Source organism: Labrus mixtus, chromosome 21, assembly GCF_963584025.1.
Source record: "Labrus mixtus chromosome 21, fLabMix1.1, whole genome shotgun sequence".
Taxonomy (NCBI): domain Eukaryota; kingdom Metazoa; phylum Chordata; class Actinopteri; order Labriformes; family Labridae; genus Labrus; species Labrus mixtus.
In genome coordinates, this window is record NC_083632.1 from 16713365 (window position 1) to 16728087 (window position 14723).

General features: G+C 40.4%; 2 protein-coding genes across 3 annotated transcripts; both read left to right on the forward strand.

Moving 5' to 3' along the window:
* Positions 1 to 173: 173 nt before the first annotated feature.
* On the forward strand, positions 174 to 10960 carry narf (nuclear prelamin A recognition factor). Of its 2 annotated transcripts, none has more exons than XM_061028026.1 (12): positions 174 to 286; positions 966 to 1030; positions 1132 to 1197; positions 2131 to 2259; positions 2360 to 2492; positions 3420 to 3554; positions 5538 to 5656; positions 7088 to 7220; positions 8143 to 8215; positions 9137 to 9274; positions 9446 to 9603; positions 9757 to 10960. In XM_061028026.1, exons 2-12 carry the CDS (start codon positions 974 to 976, stop codon positions 10002 to 10004), a joined length of 1389 nt encoding a protein of 462 aa, XP_060884009.1. In that variant the 5' UTR covers positions 174 to 286; positions 966 to 973; the 3' UTR covers positions 10005 to 10960. The 2 variants fall into 2 exon arrangements, with proteins under 2 accessions (XP_060884009.1, XP_060884010.1); XM_061028027.1 differs by having other exon boundaries at positions 7091 to 7220.
* Positions 10961 to 12684: 1724 nt separating this feature from the next.
* LOC132955659 (uncharacterized) lies at positions 12685 to 14649 on the forward strand. The gene is made up of 4 exons (XM_061028598.1): positions 12685 to 12847; positions 13410 to 13757; positions 13857 to 13981; positions 14072 to 14649. Exons 1-4 carry the CDS (start codon positions 12772 to 12774, stop codon positions 14213 to 14215), a joined length of 693 nt encoding a protein of 230 aa, XP_060884581.1. The 5' UTR covers positions 12685 to 12771; the 3' UTR covers positions 14216 to 14649.
* Positions 14650 to 14723: the final 74 nt, after the last annotated feature.

The following is a 14723-nucleotide window of genomic DNA, read 5'->3' on the forward strand; positions in this document are numbered from 1 at the left end:
CCGACGTCCATAGACGTCCATAGATAGTCTCGTAAACTAGACTCTCCGACGCATATGTAAGCCGAAGTTGTATATTATGATATAACCGCGTCGGTTCAGCGACGAGTGGCGATGACACCGCTCACAGACGACTTCACCTGAGACTGAGAGAGAGCTGAGGAGCAGCTGCGGTGTGTCAGTGCGGGTTGTCTTGTCTTGCGCTGTTTTTCTGACTGTCCTCTGCATTTTTTGCCCCACATGCCTTTGTGTGAAAGGGCACTGAAATAGAAACCTGCCGGTGAGTTCCCTTAAAATTCGACCTTGTAGTGTTGACACAGGGCCTGTTTTATTTATTGTTAAATCAACACACAGTTTCACAAATGAACTACCCTTCATAAAAAAGGCCTTTACCGCAGTAGCGCATTTGAAATCGCTTTAAAAATCATTTATTTCTCACAGCATCACTTAGAAATAACCTACATTATTGATGCTACATTTATAGCTAGAATAACCAATAACTATAGTTAAATATTGACCACAAAGTCGACTTTTTTATTACTTTGGTTAAATGATTGGCGAGTGATTTTTGTTTAATTTGTATAATAAATGTGGGATTTAGTTTGTCAGCCCATGATTGTTTTTTAAGTTCCTCATGCCAAGAAAATATGATGTAATGGCTTCTGAGGCTGTTTTTCTTTGCACTGTGTGTATAATTAACCTGAGCCATTTAAACAGTTAATGACAGGTTAGTAGTTTTGTTCATTGTCAGTTTCCCCTTGTGGTTTCCCATCATTATTGAGCTGTTGTGTCCATGAAAACTGAGCTAGTTGTGATCTGACAGGCTGACAGTCAGGGTGGAGCTGACTGAACAACACACATAGCAGGCTCTCCAGGCAGAGTCATTGTACCAGTGCTTCAGGACAACGCTGGGGATCTAATGGTTCTGCTGCCTTTATAAATATCCACTTTATTTTACAGATAATCACAAAGAAAAATGTCAGAAGTCAACAAAGGGAAGCGCAAGGAGAAGTGTGAGAACTGCACAAAACAGGTAAATATCTGGATCTGTATCAGTCAGCTTATCTGTGTATTGTTTGAAAAACTTTGTCATGCTGCCAATCGTGAATTTGAATATTGATCTTTCTCACACAGTGCAACAAGAAGCAGAGTGAAGATGATGCCGACTCACACAAGGAGATAGATGAAGTCAATGGACAGGTAATGTCTGTTGACGCTGCAGTTTCATTTATCTTTTATTAATGTGGCAAAACACTCATCATGTAGTTATTTATTATAGGGGCATTCCTCATGTTTCTGTCAAAGTCAGTTTATGTGTGTGTCATCACATTGTAGAAAATATCTTCTGAAATTGTTGTTGAGGTCTAAAAAAGATCTTGTGGGGTTTAGACACTATAAGATCTTTGATAGATCAAATTCAAAATATGTTTTCATTTATCCTAAAAAGGGAAGTATGAAGTTAGTTTTTTTTTAAAGTTTAGATCCCAGACTTATGGTCGAGTCATCTTGATAACTTCCTGAATTTTCTCCGTTCCTTTAATTATCTGTCTCTTGTGGTTCGTGGGCACTAAATCCAAGAGCTGAGCCAAATGGACCAAAACCATATCTCGATATTTTTTTTAGCTGAATGGCGACACACAATGTTTATATACCTCTTGATATTTTCTTATGTAGTGAAATAACAGAAACAAAGTCACATCCACACGGTCCAAATGTCACAAAGACACTTTTATTATTATGTTAACAGGTACATGACAAATGACCTGAAAATAAACTACCAATTTGTGAAATAAAAAAAACTGATTTCCTTAAAAGTGAGTTCCTTTTCTGCATAAGGAAATACATTCAGCTGTGTATTTACTTATGAAGGAAGTTTTGGAGTTGTGCTCAGAGAGGGAGAGAGGAGGAGCAGGGTGACGAGGGACGGACAGTGAGAGGAGAAATATGAAAACTGGCCGCTCTAAGGAAAAGAAGTATAAAGTTCAGCGCAACATAAACTTTATTGATATAAACAATGTTTTTTTTTACCCAATATTTCGCTTGAGAATATTTCAATTTATCTTAAACACTTGATATATCGCACAGCCTTTCAAAAATGACAAATCCAAGCACCCTCCTCATCTTCTCCTTAAGGTGCAAGAAGGCCCCCAGTTGCTGCTGAGTGCTTGTCTGTCCTGTGATGGCTGTCTGTCAGAGGAGGAGAGTTTGAAGATCACTCAGCAGAGCCTGGAGGAAGTGGAGCGGGTCCTGGCTCTCAATAAGGTACGATGCACAACCAGTCAGCCCCGTGAAACCTGACGAGCCAGGAAGTTAACTTCTTCGCAATAACTTCTGACATTGTCCCCTTTGTTTCCCCCGTCAGAGGTGTGACGTGTCAAAGCACAAGGTGCTGGTAGCATCCGTGTGTCCACAGTCTCTGCCTTTCTTTGCTGTCAAGTTCGGACTGGACATCACCGAGGCAACCCAAAAACTCTGCGGCTTCCTAAAGAGCTTAGGTGAGCGAGTTGTACTCACCTGTCGCTGTTTTCACTCTCGCAACACAAAGCATCTCAAGTTCTACACGATATTTAAATACTCTTTCTTTTAGTTTCATTTGTTCTTGTTCCGTCATAGTTGCTTCATAATGTTTTTTGCATCCGCCAGTTAGAACGAGTTTTGTATGGTCAGCTTGTTGAATTTGTTAAAGCATTTATTTTGCATTTAAAGGAAGAATGTGCGACTTTTTGATCCAGTAGATGTCGCCCCTGAGCACCGGCGTGAAATCAAAACAAACTGCTGTTTGGCGACACCTCCGCCACACCGAATCCTCCGCTCTCCTCCAGCGTCACACCTCCAACCCCTCTCCACTCGCGTTTGCTCAAAGGAGTTCTCAAACTGGAACGCGCCGTAATTAAGCGCCAAGTGCAAGCGGCGCACAAAATTGTCCTTATCTAGAGCTGCATTGTTGTTAGCGTGCTAATGGCAGCACGCTTTAGTTAGCTCGCAGCTTCACGTTGCATGTAAATTTACACAGAATGAGTGCAATCTCAAAATGTGACTTTTAAATAAAGACGTCCCTCACTCAAACAGCTTTTATACGCAAGGGGATGAGCCGGCTGGCCGTCCCATCCATGTAAACACGGCACAGGCAACAACACAGCAGCGGGACAGCGTCTCACTCATTGTAGAAAGTGAATATCTCTCTGAGTCACGACTGAGGGTATACTGGATTTCTTCTGGATTAATGTGTATAATGTTGCACTTTCTTCCTTTTTAAATGCTGCATAACAAGAATTAGAAATTCAGAAACTGAGCTTCTTGAAACAGCCAGAATCATTTCCTTATGGATTGTGTGGAGAGGACGTCCATCTATCATATATATTCAACATTCTTTCCCTCCGTTGCTCTTTCTGATCGTATCCCTCTCTGCGTTGACCCTGCAGGAGTACAGTATGTGTTTGACACCACACTGGCGGCCGGCTTCAGCATCCTGGAGAGTCAGAAGGAGTTTATCCAGAGGTATCGCAGGAGGCACCATGACTCCAGTGCCTTGCCGATGTTTACCTCTTCCTGCCCAGGTAAAACTCCCTTCCTCCTCGCCCCTCATTTCCTACCATATTCTCCTGTGTCTCTCCTGTTTAATTTGTTTTCAGATTAGATTAGATCAGATTTATTTATTGACGGAATTACGCAGTTTTCACTTATGACGTTACAAAACATGTAATGGAGCAAAGACATGGAACAAAACAAATGTGTCTATATACTTTTGGGTCCCGACCCACCAGTTGAGAAGCTCTGCTCTACTGCAATGATTGCCTCATCTGTTTGCCTCTACTTTGTCTCTGCTGGTTCTCAGTCTTTAAATTCCTCAGTCTTATTTTCACGCTGTGCGCTGCATACGAAGAGGCCGCTTGTTCTAGAAGTAGAGATAGCAGTGGTGTGCTGGCTGGGGAAGATAGAAGGCTCTTCTCTGACCACTCCCTTCATCAGAGATGTAAAGAGAAAAGCTTTTTTTCTCAGGAACAAATTCATATACTTCCATTCATCAGTCTGTGGGGTGACCACTGATTCTTGGTTACTTTTAAATGTGATAACTTTGCCCCTCCTGTTGCAGCCTCTTCTGTGCAGTGTCTACTTCAGGTTTTTATTGAGTAAGGAACCTGTGGTCACTTTATAATGTAGCTATTGTGTATTATATTGTCCCTTATATCATGCAGTGTGTGTTATGGTCCTCCCGCTATTTATTTATTGCAAGGCCCCCGTACATGCAATCACACTTTTTAAAAACATATTCATTGTAAATATTCTAATATATTATTTATATAATAAAATTATATTATAAATGTATATAATTATAAATATTAAATATAATATTTAATATTGAGCACCGAGCAGGATATACATTTTTCCACAGTGTTGATAGCATTTTATTATGTAGTGTTGTCAGGTGGGTTTCTTTGTGGTCTTCTGCCAAGTGGAGCTTTATTATTGTTTGTCTTGCATCACTTTTATGTGACGACTACAGATGGAAATCAGCGACTCGCCAAATCTGGTGCAACCATCTTTGTATAAATGATCAATGTCATTGCACACGGTCCGCTGATAAATAAAATAAATGAATCAAATTGGGAGGTTTGGATAGAATCAGAAAAAGGGATGAGAGGGTGGGGGGTGACATGCGCTACATGGCCAAGGGTGGGCAACATGGGGCCACCGCATCTGTCATCTACACAACTGGAAGGTCGGGGGTTCAATCCCCAGCTCCTTGGGCACCCCAAGTCACTTAAGTCTAGAAGTTGCTCCCGCTGCTTCGTCAGCGGGGTATGAATGTGTATGAATAGGATTAGTTACTGCTGATGGTCTCACTACATAGCAGCCTCTGCCATCAGTGTGTGAATGTGTAGGTGTGACATGCGGTGTACAAAGCGCTTTGAGTAGTCAGAAGAAAAGTGTTACACAAGCTCAAGCCCATTTACAATTCAAAGGGTTATAGCCTCAATACATGGGACACACCATTTAACCACTGAGCTAAACTGGCCTCCATAACCATTTGTCTTAACTATGTCACGAAACCTTTCCAATCTCGTTTCTTTTAATGTGACAAAATTGACGTCTACAATCAGTAATGACTTAAAGTCGGTAAACCGTCACTATTCAGAAACTTACAAATGAGAATGTATGACTTTGGATTGGTTATGCTTCATGAATGTAAATTTTACAGGTTAGTTTATTTGCTAGTTATTTCAATTCTAAGTTCACGTTGATTTTCAGCCCAACTGTCAGGTCTCCCATTAATCATTTTAGCACTTCCATGAAGGGGGTCAGATATTTGTCATTGCTTTAGAGTCCCATGGGAAATGCACATGAGGGACAGCTTCATCGCATTTGAAAAATGTACTGGAAGTTAAATTCTTAGCAACATCTTGCAATATCTCCTCACTGACTAGGAAAAGGTGTATCATACAGCCTGTCATACTGCATGTCTCTGTGTGTATTTTCTGAATATATTCTCTTTTGATATGTCACTATGAATAAAAATGTGTCTGTGCATGTGTCTACAGGTTGGATCCGCTATTCCGAGCGTGTCCTGGGCAGTTTGGTCACCCCTCATATCTGCACGGCCCGGTCTCCTCAGCAGATTATGGGCTGCCTGGTCAAAGACTACTTCTCCAAACAGCAGGTGAGAGTTTGTTGTTTGACCAGTCCAATGCATTTACAATGTTTATGTTGGTATCCCTGCACACTCTGATCAGTGTTAACAGCTGCTGGTTCAGTTGTTGTTAAAGCATTAAAAGGTTAAAAAGGTGGGACGAGGGGGAAATTATTTCCGTCTGTGATTAACATGTTATCATATGGGATTAAAAGAGAACTAAGGGCCTTTGTCCACCTAGCGATTTTTTTTTTTTTAGGGCAGAAAGTGCTGGATGTGCACTCGGGAGCACTTGGATTGAGCGCTTGTCTCTATGACAACAGTCACTTAAAGATGGCCGCTGTATGACAGACACTGCTCCTTTGCATTTTACTGTATGTTTTATATTTGAGATAGGTTTTTTTTTTCCCCCTTCACTATGAACATCAAACAGAGGATGCTTGCCCTCCTACTTCGTCTGAACTTTGAGCGAGGAAGATGTGGGTACAGGGAATGATCCGTAGGAGACAAAAATACGAGGAATATCAAAAAAAAAATCTAAAAAGTTGAACGATTTTCAACTCGAAGCACTCAAAGTGGCCGCACAAAAACCGTGTAGCTCTCTGAATAAACACGCTGAGTTTTGCGCTTTTTGTCCGGGCAGCCACCTGTTTATGCAAACACTCTCTCCTCATTGAAAACAATTAAAAAAAGAAAGAAACCTTTAGGTGGACACAGGCCCCAAGACGTTAAACTAAGGAAGCATCTTTCCTTAGCAGCCGGGACAGATCTTTACAGGATTCTGGGTTGTAATAAATTAGCATAGCAGGGTTCTGTCAAGATGTCAACTAAGTAGACACTGGATTTGTGTGTTCTTTCTCTTATTTCTTTCTCAATCATTACTTCACATACGTACTATTATTGTAATTATTGTTACTACAATTATTGATGCTGTTGTTAATAGTATTATTATTAGTATAGTTGTAATATACTTATATTATAACTATATAGAATTGCCTAATTGATATAGGGGTATATTAGAAGTATACTTGCTAAATCTATTTAAGTATATACATCTAGATTTTCTCTGGTTATTAATTTATTATTATTATTTATTTATATGTTTTTGTGTCTGTTTGAAACAGACCACAAAATGTTCATATTGACAGTGGATTTGCTTGTAAAGTTTATGTTTTCTTAATAAACAAATCTTTAAAAAAAAAAAAAAAAAAAAAAAGATGTCAACTAAGGAAAATATTTGTTTGCCAGTTGGATGTCACAGTTGGTGTTTCACATTTTTAAAGCTGAATCATCAAAACAAAATCCCCCTATTGGAAAGATGTCTGTGTAACAGATTAAGTTATCTGTTGTTGATATCACAGACTTCCTGTTCCTCAAATCTAGAGTGAAGTGAAAGCTAAGGCACACACATCAGGTCACGCTGTCTTCTTATCTTGTTTTTCCTTCTGCCCTGTCTCCCAGCAGAAGCTGAGTCCAGAGAAGGTGTACCACATGTTAGTGGCTCCCTGCTTTGATAAAAAGTTAGAGGCTGTCCGAGAGGAGTTTTACAACAGCCTGCTGGAGACCAGAGATGTAGACTGTGTCCTCACGTCAGGTTGGTGCCTCCTTATCTCACACTTCTGCCCTGAGCAAAGTTCGACCTACAGATTTCTTAGATTTTGTTTTCACTGCTCATGTTGAATCAAGTGATTATTAGTTAGAGGTCTGGTGTCTTTAGAGCCCAATAGTGTTCTTACAAACAGGTAGATAATGAATAAGTTACATTTCAATCAATCCAACCATATGTGATGTCATTGTACTTTCTTAAACTACAAGTCATACTAGAGCCTTTCCATTTATCCACACACAGCAGTGTCTCGGCTATGTAAAAAAACAACATAGGGAAAACCTGGCATCAAACATACAGTGTTAGCTAACCTAACATTACACACAACACAGCATGCAGAACCCGTCTTATCCTCTTCTGTTCAGACTTCAGATTCTCTTCATGAAGATGCATTTGAGACAGGAAGTGGCTCACATTTGTAAGAAGCATTTTGATCTACTTTTGCTTCCTCAGTTAGGAATGTGATTAGTGGTGCCTAGCGGTTATATCGCGCCCCATGTACAGAGGCTGTTAGTCCTCATCGCAGCAGCCATGGGTTTGAATCTGACCTCTGCCCTTTGCTGCACGTCTTCCCCCGGCCTCTCCTCCCAAAAGTTCCTCTCTCTCTCTACAACTGTCTTATCCAATCAAGGCAAAATAAATAAATAAAAATACCAATATGAATGTGATTTTATCCTTTGCTGCCAACAAGGAATATCTATAATAATATATTAAAGCGATGCATACGTTGCTGGTTGTTGAAATTGGCTGTAATCATTCAAGACTTCTTCTTGGTTTTAAACTTTTTTTTAAACAACTTTTATATTAATTTTACTAGTATAGCCATACATATTTCTATTTGCATGTTCACAAAAATACAGAGCACACAGTCTGTAATAGACAATAATAAAGAGTTTTTTTAATGTTTCAGGGGAGATTTATTACCTCATGGAGCAGAGGAAGGTTTCATTGGAGGAGCTGGACTCTGTTCCTCTGGACCATGTGTGAGTAGTTATACTAGTGTTCATACTAACAGTTATCTTTGGCAAGAAATCAGATAAACTGCAGGGCTCCAATATTCCAGAAAAGTATTTCACCAGGGTGACGAGCACAGCTGCTCTTTATTCAGTCAGGTGTGATCCAAACATCGCCCTGATGAAGTACATTTCTGGAACATTGGAGCCCTGCAGTGTGCAGTCCGTCTTTTTCTTTGCTTCAGTGACTTCTTTTCCCGACTCTGCACCGGGCCTTTTTGTTTGGATGTTTGTGTGTTTTCTCGATTGTTGTACAAGAAACGACATAAACACATAAAAAACTACAAGGTCTTTCCAAACCATGAAATCTGGATAGTGGGTCTAGTTAACATTTATTTTATCACTCGCATCCAGTATAATTTTTTCTCTCTCTGGATGTGTAAGTAAACATTCAGGAAATGTCAATCTGGTTTTAAACAGCTGTTAATGTATTTCCACAGGAATAACAGAGTATGTTCACAGTACAGCCTAGCCTTATGTTTGACTATGAAATTATATTTTCTTGTACACACTGTGGTAATGGCGCCTTTCCTTTTCATGATTAGATTTGGGCCAGATCCTGTCTGGCAGCCTGGTACTTTGCATAGCAGCCTTTTCCATTAGTGTATGAATGTGTGTTTATATGACCGTACTGTAAAGCCCTATGTGTGGTCAGAAGACGAGAAAAGGGCGATCTAAGGCTTAAACATTTACCATTTCCTTTAGTGTCTATGGAACACAAACATGTTTTGATTCTTCTATACAGACACATGAGGATGATTTGTTCACCCCTCCCCTGAATTGGTTTATTCTATTGTCCAACCGTCCTCCATGGAGTTTGGAGTACATTCGGCTTTTAAGATGTACATATTCACTGAGTGGCTGTTTGAGTTTCCTGTATTATCGTCGCAGGCTGGGAGAAGCTGGAGACCTGGTGCCAGTGAGAAATGAAGGCCGAGGCTCTGAGGGCTTCCTGGAGCACATCTTTAAACATGCTGCCAAAGAGCTCTTTGGTCTGGAAGTCCATGAGATCACATACAAGACCCTCAGGTGAGACATACAAGACCCTCAGATTTACTCTGGTTTGACTTACTTTAGCTCCCATGGAGGAAGCCATGCTTTAATCCTCCGTATCTTATCAAAGAAAGACACATAGTATCTTATTGTCGGGTCTTATGAATGTTGACTTCACTCCTGACGAGCACCGCGTTGGTTTTGTAGGAACAGGGACTTCCAAGAAGTGACTCTGGAGCGGGACGGGGAAACTCTGCTGCAGTTTGCTGCTGTCTATGGTTTTAGGAACATCCAGACTCTGGTTCATCGGATGAGAAAGGGACGTGTGCCTTATCAGCTTGTAGAGGTGCTGTCCTGCCCAGGAGGTAACACAATGACCACAGACATCTGAGAAATGTTTATTGCTTTAAATTTCTACCACTCCTGGTTTCAGCAGATTACTGTATGAACGTTAGTTAGAACACCTCGTCCTCTAGTATCTGCTGCTGTAGTTGTTTTTTTTTTGTGTTTCCTATCAGGGTGCTTAAGCGGTCGTGGTCAGGCGGAGAGCGACATGGTTGGCCGGGTGGATAAAGCTCTGGTGCAACAGATGGAGGAGGCCTACAGCAGCCTGCCGGTCTGTCTCCCAGATGTCAACCCTGCCCTGCACACTCTCTATCAGGACTGGCTGCAGGGCCAGGACTCTCCACAAGCCAGCACACTTCTGCACACCCAGTACAGAAACGAGAGTCAGGTCCACACACAGCCCCCACACATGCAGTGGTGAGGAGAAAGACATGCAGTTAACTGAATGGAGGCTGTCTCTGGTCGATTGGACCATCACATTGTCCATGCTGGGACCATAAAGGACAAGCAGAGGACCAGTGAAGATTCAAAAGGTGCAGTTCGTCCATTTGGCCACCGGAGGGAGATGTGTGTATTTAAATCAGAGGGTCCTCTGTGCTGACTGCTGACCCTGTGACTATATGATAAGAAGAGTCAGGAAAAACACACACTTCTGTTTTATGCAGACTTAATCAGTAATGTCAGGAAGCTGCAGGTAATGGCTGTCAAAAGAAAAGTTGAGAGTCCCCTAATCCACGGGCTTTTGTGAGAAATGAACTCTGTAGCCGGTGTGAACTATTTGTCAATGAATGCACAGAGCAATAAACCACTGACAAATCAGCAAAGAAGATTTAAGCACATCGAGAGCTCATGTACTGCACGTGTGGAAGCCAGACTTACATTTAAGGAGTCTAATTTATTCCAAATGTAAACTGTCCAGTATTAAATCTGTTGATTTACTTTCTAGTCAAGTTTTCTCCACACTGTCATCACACTTATTGACATCTATGCAACAGTGTGATCATCGTATCTCAACAGTCGTATACAAGACACGCTGCTCTACGATTAAAGGAGATAAAAATATTTTTAATAGCTCTAAATAAGTAGAAGGAGGGCTTTAGCAGCCCAGTGTTTGGTTTATCCATCTCAGTAAAGAGTCATATTTTTATTTTATTTTAAGGTACAAGATGACTTCCTTTACGTTGTCACTTCTGTTTCCATTCCACAAACAAATATTCTTATGGTAAGTGTTGTTGTTTATAAAGATCAAACATGAACGTGCTAAAATGAACTAAAATGAACTAAAAATGTCCAAACAAATGAAGTGTTTGTTCATTTCAATGTAGAGGCTGAACAATGACATGAATGTGTGCCAATAAATCAATCCTCATCTCCTTAGAGTGCTTCTTCTCTGTTGCACCACAACAACACTCATGATTAGATACAAGTGAAGGAACGCGAGATAATACATACGTTTAATTTGATTCATATTCTTCTGTCTTTTCATGTAAGTGTTTGAGCCTTTGAAGATGCATTATCCAGATTGTGACAGTAGTGCTGAAACAATAACTTCGAAAAATAAAAATACAACCTAACAAGAACAGTAAGAGTCAAATGTTTTCAGCTTTCATTTTCAAAGAACAATGGATGGATCACTGAAGACAAAATATGTTTCATTTTGTTGTTTATTTCCCTATTTTTCTTTTTTCAATTTACATACTTTATTCATCCCTGAGGAAAGTTCTGGTTTTACATTCTGTTATTTAGAGACATGCTTCTCACAGACATGGCTGTGGCTCGGTTGGTAGAGTCGTCGTCTCTCAATTGGAAGGTCGAGGGTTCAGTCCCCAGCTCCTGCAGCAACATGTCTGATGTGTCCTTGGGCAAGACACTTAAACCTGAATTGCTCCTGCTGCTTCGTCGGTGGCGTGTAAATGAGTATGAATGGCATTCTGATGTTCTCTGTCATCAGTGTGTGAATGTGTAGGCGTGACATGTGGTGTAAAAGTGATTTGAGTAGTCAGAAGACTAGAAAAGTGCTATACAAGCTCAAGTCCATTTACCATTTAGAATAGAATCAGCTTTATTGGCCAGGTATGCTTACACACACACAGAGAGAATTTGTCTTCAGTAACTGTGCTCTCAGTGTACAAAGTTAAACATAATATAAGCACAAAAAAAAACTAATATATACAAGGATTACCATTACATATGCATAAATTACACACATGCACAAACAGGACCTGTGGACCAGCATTAGTGGAGAGATGTCAGAGTGGGGCTGCTACAAGCTGCGATGCAGGAAGCGGCGAGCTGTTGGAGGTTTTGTGACTTACTCAAGGGCACCTCGGCAGTGTTCAGGAAGTGACCTGGCACCTCTCCAGCTACCAGACCTACTTCCATATTTTGGTCCGGATCGGGACTTGAACCTGCAACCCTCCAGTTCCCAACCAACCGCCCTTATTGCTAGTGTTGCTGGGATGAAAAAAAAATCTAAACTAAAAGATTCATGGTGTAGGTTGGAGGGAGTGTCAAGTTTGTGCATTAACAACTGAGATGGAGGCAAACTCTAGAAATTCCTAAACATGCATTTGCTCTGCCTAAGCCATGTTAAATGACTCTTTTGATGCATTTCCAATTAAATTTTGTGAGACGTGACATTTGATGATGTAATCCTGGTGATCTTTGCAAAGACGGGGCACTAGTCAGGTTGTAGAGGTCGAATAGCAGTACTATTGAGTTTCATTGAAATGTGTTTTTTTTACCCATTTTGAAAGTTTGAACCTTTCAAAGAATCAACAGCAGGAAAGCTGGGACTGCTTTTTGGTTCTTAAGTCTACAACTTACTGGAAGTGCAATACATTACTTTCGATGATGCTTGATTCATGCATAAATAGGAAAATAAGTGAAGTGAGATTCATGGTATTTGACAAGAAGTGACTGTGTGGGTAGATTGTTTTGCAAGAGACTTCAGCCGCTGAGTACAGTTTAGTCAGTAACGAGCATTTCCAAATCTTTGATCTAATGAGAAACAGGGTTTACACACACACGCACACACACACACAGAGCAGATAAACTAACTTCAAAAGTCAATGTCTCATTTCCTTTGTAAACCACACTGTGTCTTTTAAGCTCATGTGTGACACCTAGCCTGTTAGTCTGCCAGTCAGCTGTGTCTTGGGTAGCCGGCCTGCAGCCCAGCTTGCAGGATGAAAGCCCATTGGTGGAGCTGTGTGTTAGGACTGCTCTGCATACCTGCTGAAGTTGCACTCAGCTTTAGCCTGGGTGAGTTTGTGTGTGAATGAGAAATTAATGCAAAAGATGGATAAGTTTTAGGTGCGGATTCAAAGCAGTGCAGATGTTTACCATGCCGAGTCTGAGTCATCTGTTCCCGTTTCTGTGAAAGCAAGGGTTGAAAATGAATTTATTGATAATTAGCTACAGTAAAAAAATATAGTTTTAATAATGCTTGCTCGTTTATTTTTTTTACAAAATGTAATTCTAAGATCACCATTAACGGAAACATATCAAATCTGAGTGGTTGAGAAGATAATTGGGTCAGTAACATGGATGAACTATATTCTCCCTTAAAGATTTGTTTGACATTTTCCTTTAAATGCTCTTGAGGTGAATTGTGGGATTCTTGCCCTTTTATGTTATATAATAAGAAGGAACTAGTAGGCCTAACTTTGTTTTTTTTAAAGTATAAGGTGTCTTTGAAATGTAGGAGAGTAGAAGTACAGTTAGCATAAACTGGAAATACTCTGGTGCAGTACAAGTAATTAACACAAAATTGTACTTTGATATACTCAGTAAAAGTCATTCAAAATTCATCTCTTCCTGGCAGTTTCTCAAGAGCCCCCGTCCATCTCTCTAATGAGAGTTAACTCATCTGCTGAGATCACATGCTCCACATCACTGACTGGTGCACAGGGGTTCACCTTGTACAGGTACTTCAATGGCAACAGGCAGATTGTGTACCTGTACTTGGTGAATGGAACAGTCGCCAAGACGACTATAGCTGCTGAATTTAAGCGGCGACTTCATGTATCTCCAGTCCAGATCAGTGATGGCCAGGGGTTCACCTTGCAGTTCTCTCTGCTGGGAGAGAAGGACCTGGATGTCTACTTCTGCAGCTGGAGCTACATAACACCAATTACATACTCTGGAAAAGGCACCATTATCATTCTAAGAGGTTGGTGAGAACCAATCGTGTTCAAACATGCAGATGCACTGTCAGTTCATTTAAATGTACTTCTATCCCTTTGTTTAACTTTTTAACTTTTAATTACAGAAAAAGATCCCAAGGAACAATGCAAGAATCACATTTTGAAACACATCTTGATCGTCTCGAGCATTACAGCATTCACTGTCATATTAGTATCCATCATTGGAGCACTCATAGTGAGATGCAATCGAGTAAGTACCACTGTAAACAGAAGGACATACTCTCATACTCATGCAAAGGCAATTCTGTTACAATTAATGTTTTCTTTTGTGCTTCTACAGTTCAAAGCATATTTTAGACCCGCCAGAGTCGAAATACCAGCCAGACCTACCAGGCCTCAGCCTGTTTCTCCTCAGCAGACATTTCAACATTATCCATACCTAACCACACAGTTATGCTCTATGGAACACAGGGGCCTCCTGTAATCCTAAGAATGGATGCCATGGTAAAGCCATGAGATGAATAATCTTGAGAAAAGTTCATGGCTCAGAGGATTTGTAATAGTGTATGTTTTGAGTCAGAAGCTCACCATATGTTCTCAGCACAGAAAAGATGTCTCGCATTTTGCCTTGCTTTTCATTTCCTGTCATGTAAAAATGTATGTTTGTTTGCACAAAAATGATCGAGCTACCACATCCTGGCTGATACAGATGTGTGATGCATGTAAACAGTGTAAGTGAGAAGAAAAAAAAAAGCAGAGCAAGCTGCTATTCTACTTCAAATGTTACATTACATAAGATATACTGTGGTGTTTGCTGGTATATGTATTTTCTTTGTAGGTCATATAAAGAGTTTCATATTTTTTAACAAGTGTGCCTGATTTGATGTGAACATTAAATGTACGCTTTTTACCATTTCACTATTGTCTCCTTGTGTTTTAATACTGTCACCACTGCATCCTTATACAGGATGAATAATTCTCATTATATACTA

Bases quoted from the DNA above. Each gene is read 5' to 3' on its own strand.
- narf (XM_061028026.1), top strand. From the start codon at position 974: ATGTCAGAAGTCAACAAAGGGAAGCGCAAGGAGAAGTGTGAGAACTGC. The intron at 3,555-5,537 runs GTAAAACTCCCT...ATGTGTCTACAG, and splicing joins GTTTACCTCTTCCTGCCCAG to GTTGGATCCGCTATTCCGAG. The intron at 8,216-9,136 runs GTGAGTAGTTAT...TTATCGTCGCAG, and splicing joins TCTGTTCCTCTGGACCATGT to GCTGGGAGAAGCTGGAGACC.
- LOC132955659 (XM_061028598.1), top strand. From the start codon at position 12,772: ATGAAAGCCCATTGGTGGAGCTGTGTGTTAGGACTGCTCTGCATACCT. The intron at 13,758-13,856 runs GTTGGTGAGAAC...TTTTAATTACAG, and splicing joins CACCATTATCATTCTAAGAG to AAAAAGATCCCAAGGAACAA. The intron at 13,982-14,071 runs GTAAGTACCACT...GTGCTTCTACAG, and splicing joins TCATAGTGAGATGCAATCGA to TTCAAAGCATATTTTAGACC.